The following is a 5,361-nucleotide window of genomic DNA, read 5'->3' on the forward strand; positions in this document are numbered from 1 at the left end:
ACCTTCCTCAGGGCCCCGGCCCGCGATAGCGGCCGGGCGGCCGACGGGGCTCGCCACTTACCAACCCGCCTGGGACAACGCTGCGCTGGGGACCTCAGCCATGGTAGCAGCTTAAGCCGGAGGGGGGGGCCTTGGGGGGTCGGGTTGGGGGTTGGGGAAGGCCTCCTACTTGAGACCGAAAAAAAAGAAAAAGAAAAAAAAGAAAGAAAAGAAAAGAAAAAAACTCCTCTGGTCGGCTCTGCAACTGGGCATGCTCAGTGCGGCCCGCGCTTCCGCGTGCCGGTTCCGCTCTCCGCGTTTTCCGAGCGGCCGCAGGGGCCGGCCCGGCGTCGGGCTGGGAGGCTGCGGCGCGCCAGAGGCGGTGATCCGCCAGGGACCGCCAGTGGTCTGGAGGTCGGAGGTCAGTTTACTCGGCGGGACCACTGAGGCTCTGCCTCGCCGTCGTTTGCTGGTTGTGTTTCGGGTTGGGTCACTTTTATGAGTTACACACCCTGGAAGAGGGTGGGGAGGCTCTTTGTAGAGCAGAGTGACGTCCGCCCGCGTGTCAGCGCCGACTGGCAGTCACCTCAGAAAGGGCAAGGTAGCGCCGGAGCGGAGACGGATGGGTGGGTCCTGGGGAACGGGGCGCTGTCATCAGGGCCCCAGCTGATTAGGCCACTTGTCGGGCGCGCCCTGACATTCGGAGAAGTGCGCCCGGCCTACTTCGCCTAGGAGAAAAGTTTACTCTCTTATTAAGACTTGCTCTGTAAGCCTCTTTTTGTCATTCTGCCGGGCCGCAAACTAATGGGATTTTTTCCATGTCCCCTCGGACCGAACTGGCCCTATGGAGCACCACAATAAAAGTGAATGTCAGCCCGAGAAAACCAGCACTTAAGGGACGGGCGAAACAGGTAGTGGTGTCAGCGTGTGTTTTCACTCTTTGTTCTGCCACCGAGCTCGCCCGTGCCCCTGTGCCGTCCGGTGACGCTGGCACGGGTGCTCCGCAGGCCTGGTTCCTGCCACCCTCTCGCCCGTGTCCTTCTCCAGCTCCCCGCAGCGCTGAAGCGCTGGGCGCCCCCCCCACACACCCGCCGCATGCGCGGGCCTCCCGCCGCATGCGCATGCGCGGCGGCGGCGCGGAGGACGCTCCAGCGCGATTGGACGATCGAGACTCGCCCTCGCCAATCGGAGAGGAGCAGGCGGAAGAGGTCGCGGGTGGAGGAGACTCTCTCCAAAAGTTTGCTCCACCCTCCTCACTCTCACTTCTGCGGCTGCCTGGAATGGACGTGTCAGAGTGGCTCAGGCGCCAGTGGCCCGATGCCCGGGAGAGACCTAAGAATTGAACCTCTTAACCGTGGCTGCTTCATCTGACGCCATCGTCACAGAATTAAATCGGAGGCCGTGGAACAGGACGGAGCTGCTCCTGAGACTAGGGAGTGTAGGGCTAGTTGCAACAGGAAATTTTTATCATTTTAAGTTTGAACTTGCCAGAAGTCATAATTCTAATACTGTGATGCTTTGCCAGACGAATGCTACTGAAATGTTTCCAGGCGTATTGCTTAGATACTAATTGTAGTGAGACATGTTAAATACTTTAGACTCACAGGTGTCTTCATCCTGTTTCCTACATACACTGTGCGCATATCCTCTTACAAAAGCCACTAAAATACTTGGGTTCATAGGTACTAGTCATTTTCAGGAGTCGGGGAAAGATTTGCCATTCTGAAGGTAAAGACAACTCAAAATTTAACTGCTAGTAATTTTTTATTGGTTGTCAAGTAAAACCTTTTCTTACAAGTTAAGTTTTGCACTTTAAGTAACTTTGTGTGCTAACTTGTTAACCATTTTAAGGTGATATGTTGTTCCAGTCATCAGAACTCTTAACTGGCTTAAAATTGGAAGTCTTTACATAATTGTTTTCATATGCATTGAAATACAGCAAGAATTTACCACTGTGTGTTGCTTACACACCACAAAAGACAAGATTCCATTACTTTTGGAAATGCTTTGAAGAATAGGTTGAGAATTTCTACTGGAGAAATTTGGAGCATATAAACAATTATATTAATTGAATTTTAAAAATGGATAAAGAATTTGCTTGACTTCAAAATGCCACTAAAAATAAGTAAAAGGAGAGAGTATGAAAACTGTACAATTAGAGGAATACTAGAGAATCAATGTAGAAAAAATATTAGGTCACAACCGAAAAATGCAAATTAGAGTATGCCAAAATCCCCTTCCTGAAGGATTCTTAAGTACAAGATTTTCACAGGGTCTCGAAGTTTCAAGTTGTCTTCCTTATTACAAAAGGCAAAAAAACGTACCTTTACCTTTAAAAAAGAAAATCAGTGCATTATACAAGTGGCAGAAGCTAGAATCGCTAACCATGGGACAATCTTATGTGTTCTTTGATGTAATGCCATTAGAAATACGTACCTGGGCCTCACTGGAGGCAGAAGTCTCAGCTCTCTGAAGCAATCTGCAGCTACTGCAGCCCAAGTTCATCCCTGACCAGGTTGCTGACCCACATGGCTTAACAGACCACTCCTGCCTGGCCTTGCCCCCACCCTTAGCAGTGTATTTCAGTTAAGCTGCCTGTTCTGGTCAATCTTCTCACTACACACCCCAACCCACCTCTGCCCTATACCCCAGCTCTTGTATGCATAAATAAAAAAAACTTCAAAAAAATTAGAAATACTTACCTAATTTTACCTAATATGTAAACTATTTAACCAGTTTTCTAGTAGGGATTACCAAGGTGTCCATGCGTAATCCCACTGCATTCCCTGGGCACTTTTGGCATCTGAGGAGACATTTTTGATTGTCACAACCTGGTGGGGAGGGTGATGTTATAAAACATCCTCTGGATATCCTCACTACAAATATCATAGAAAATATCACTAGTGCAATGACTGAGCTATCTAAGTAAAACAAGTGGAACAAATAAAATATGAGAAAACAGGAAAATAAGTCCAGAATGTGGTGTTTTCTACAGGAAACCTGGCTTAGATTGATCAAATGAACTCATATAACTATTATTTTTTTTAATTAAAGACATTCAAGATACAATCCTGATCTTATAAAAAGAAGAGGAAGTAATTTTAAGGCAAAATGTTCACATTTTAAGAGATTAGATATTTGGTAGTATAATGGAATTACAGTTTTTTCAATAATAATCTTGTCCTTAACTTTAGGAATTATATACCAAACATTTATGACTCAAGAGTTGTAGTATTTGTTACTTATTTTCAAATTACGTATATACAAATATGAAAAGAGGTTATGTGGCATAATATTAAAAATGGGTGACTGCAATAGAAGGATCTGGTTTTCCATTTTATATATATGTTTTCTAATTTTTCTCTAAAAAGCTTAAGGGAAAAAGAATGGATTATACTAATTTCACATCAAAATGTCAAAATGGAATTATGTTCTATGTAGATAACTTACTGTCATGGAAAATGTTAACTGCTGACTAAATGAAAACAGGGATTCCCACTTATAATAAGTAATTGATTTACAGAAAACTGAAATTGTGTTCAGGGAAATCTCTAGATGGCAAAAGGCTATGTAGGTCCAAGAAGACAAAAAGTAGTATTTAAATTTATTTGGAGTCTTGGTGTAAATTAACAGACGAGAGATTGAGAATTTATTCACTGTTTTACCCGTATCATTTCAGTGAAGGGAGTTTCTCAGTTGAGAAAGGATAGAAGAATATGGGTAAAGGAATAGAAATCATAATAAAAGGTGAGATTATTAAATTACCAAAAGGCCCTTTGAGATACATAAAATCCTTGGACCTTAATTCACTTATACCCCAGGAAAATAATAAAACAACTTGTTGACTTAGATGAGTTAGTGTCAGAGAGCCCTGAAGAACTACTGAACTCATCAGGATATGTTAGAAACATGGAAACTGACAAAAAATAGTTTTAAGAAAGAGAAAAGAATCTTTTCAACAACAGCGGTGCTTAAAAACTGAATATCCACAACATACTCAAAATTATATGTATAAATATAAGAGCTAAAACTACAAAACTTGAAGAAAAATAGAAGCAAATCCTTATAACTTTAGAATAAATGTGAGATCCAAAGCACAAGAAATGAACAAAAAAAATTAGATAAATTGGACTTCATTGAAATTTAAATCTTTTGGCTTCAAAGAACAGCAAAAAGACAATCTACAGAATGAAAGGAAATAGCATATAGAATATATAAAGAACTCTTAAACAATTCAAAAATAAAAATACATCTTTGTTATAATATTTAAACAAACATTTTTCCAAAGAAGACATACAAATGACCAATAAGTAAATGAAAAGCTGCTGCTCAATCTCATAAATGATTACAGAAATACAAATCAAAAGCATGATGAGATACTTAACATACACTAGAATGACTATAATTTAAAAATTAAGATGGATGGTAACAAATGTTTGTGAGGATATGAGAAAATTTGGAACCTTCATTGCCAAGGGGAATGTAAAATCATGTAACACTTTGAAAATTAGTTTGGCTTTCCTCAAAAACTTAAACATAATAGACTCAGCAAATATAGTCACTCATGCTAACATTGTTTGATAGGGATGTTATGAATTATCTTTATATGTTATAGTTGAAGTACTATTTCTCCTGTTAATGCTGCATTTGAACTAGTACTCTACATATCCATTTCACTTACTCAGATATATTTTATTTTTCACTTCCAAATTGTTATTAATACAATTTTGACCACTGAAAATACTGTGGATACAGTAAGCATTGTCTTATGACTCTTAAGTTTCAGTAACTAGCCTGAACAAAAAGTCAACTATATAAAGACACCAGAAATCCTATAGAACCCGAGAGTAGAAAAGTAGTCAGCCATAATAAGTTCTGAAACAATAACTGACAGGTTGTGTTCCCAAAATTCTGTCTCTTTATCTCTGCTGTTCTCTACACATCTTTTTATTTTCTTTTACTTCCTAGTTCCTTTCTGAGTTTACATATTACAGTTTTAGCCCACAGATATACTAACTTTCACTCATGATTGCAAGAGGAAATTTCAGGGATGGTCCTGCCATAGAATGGCATGGGTACAGAAACTACCATGAGATTCAATCAACAAGTCCAGAGAATAGGGACATATTTCACACGCTGCCAAAGGTCCACCACATGAGAGAAACAGGAAATCAAGAGGGTATTTTCCTGACTAGACACACCATCAATATATTTCTTCTAAATGTATATAAATCAATTTTTTATTATGTACTATATTTTAAATTATACAAAGAACCTATGATTTAAAAGAATGCTACTGGATCCACTTATAAAATGAATCATCACAATTTAATGTAACTTTTGGATACATTTCAGATTTCCCATAAATTTTACTTAAATAAA

The 5,361-nt window shown here is 40.4% G+C and overlaps 1 protein-coding gene across 1 annotated transcript in view; it reads right to left on the reverse strand.

The window, feature by feature from the left end:
* Nucleotides 1-142, reverse strand: part of TDRD3 (tudor domain containing 3) — a 115,133-nt gene extending 114,991 nt beyond the window's left edge. Inside the window, exon 1 of the mRNA XM_012723278.1 lies at nucleotides 62-142. Within this exon, the coding sequence (XP_012578732.1) occupies nucleotides 62-102 (41 nt within the window). The 5' untranslated portion in view covers nucleotides 103-142. The remainder of the gene's footprint in view (nucleotides 1-61) is intronic.
* Between the last annotated feature and the right edge of the window lie 5,219 nt (nucleotides 143-5,361).

This window comes from Condylura cristata, unplaced genomic scaffold (assembly GCF_000260355.1).
Source record: "Condylura cristata isolate star-nosed mole 26May11 unplaced genomic scaffold, ConCri1.0 scaffold00010, whole genome shotgun sequence".
Lineage (NCBI taxonomy): Eukaryota > Metazoa > Chordata > Mammalia > Eulipotyphla > Talpidae > Condylura > Condylura cristata.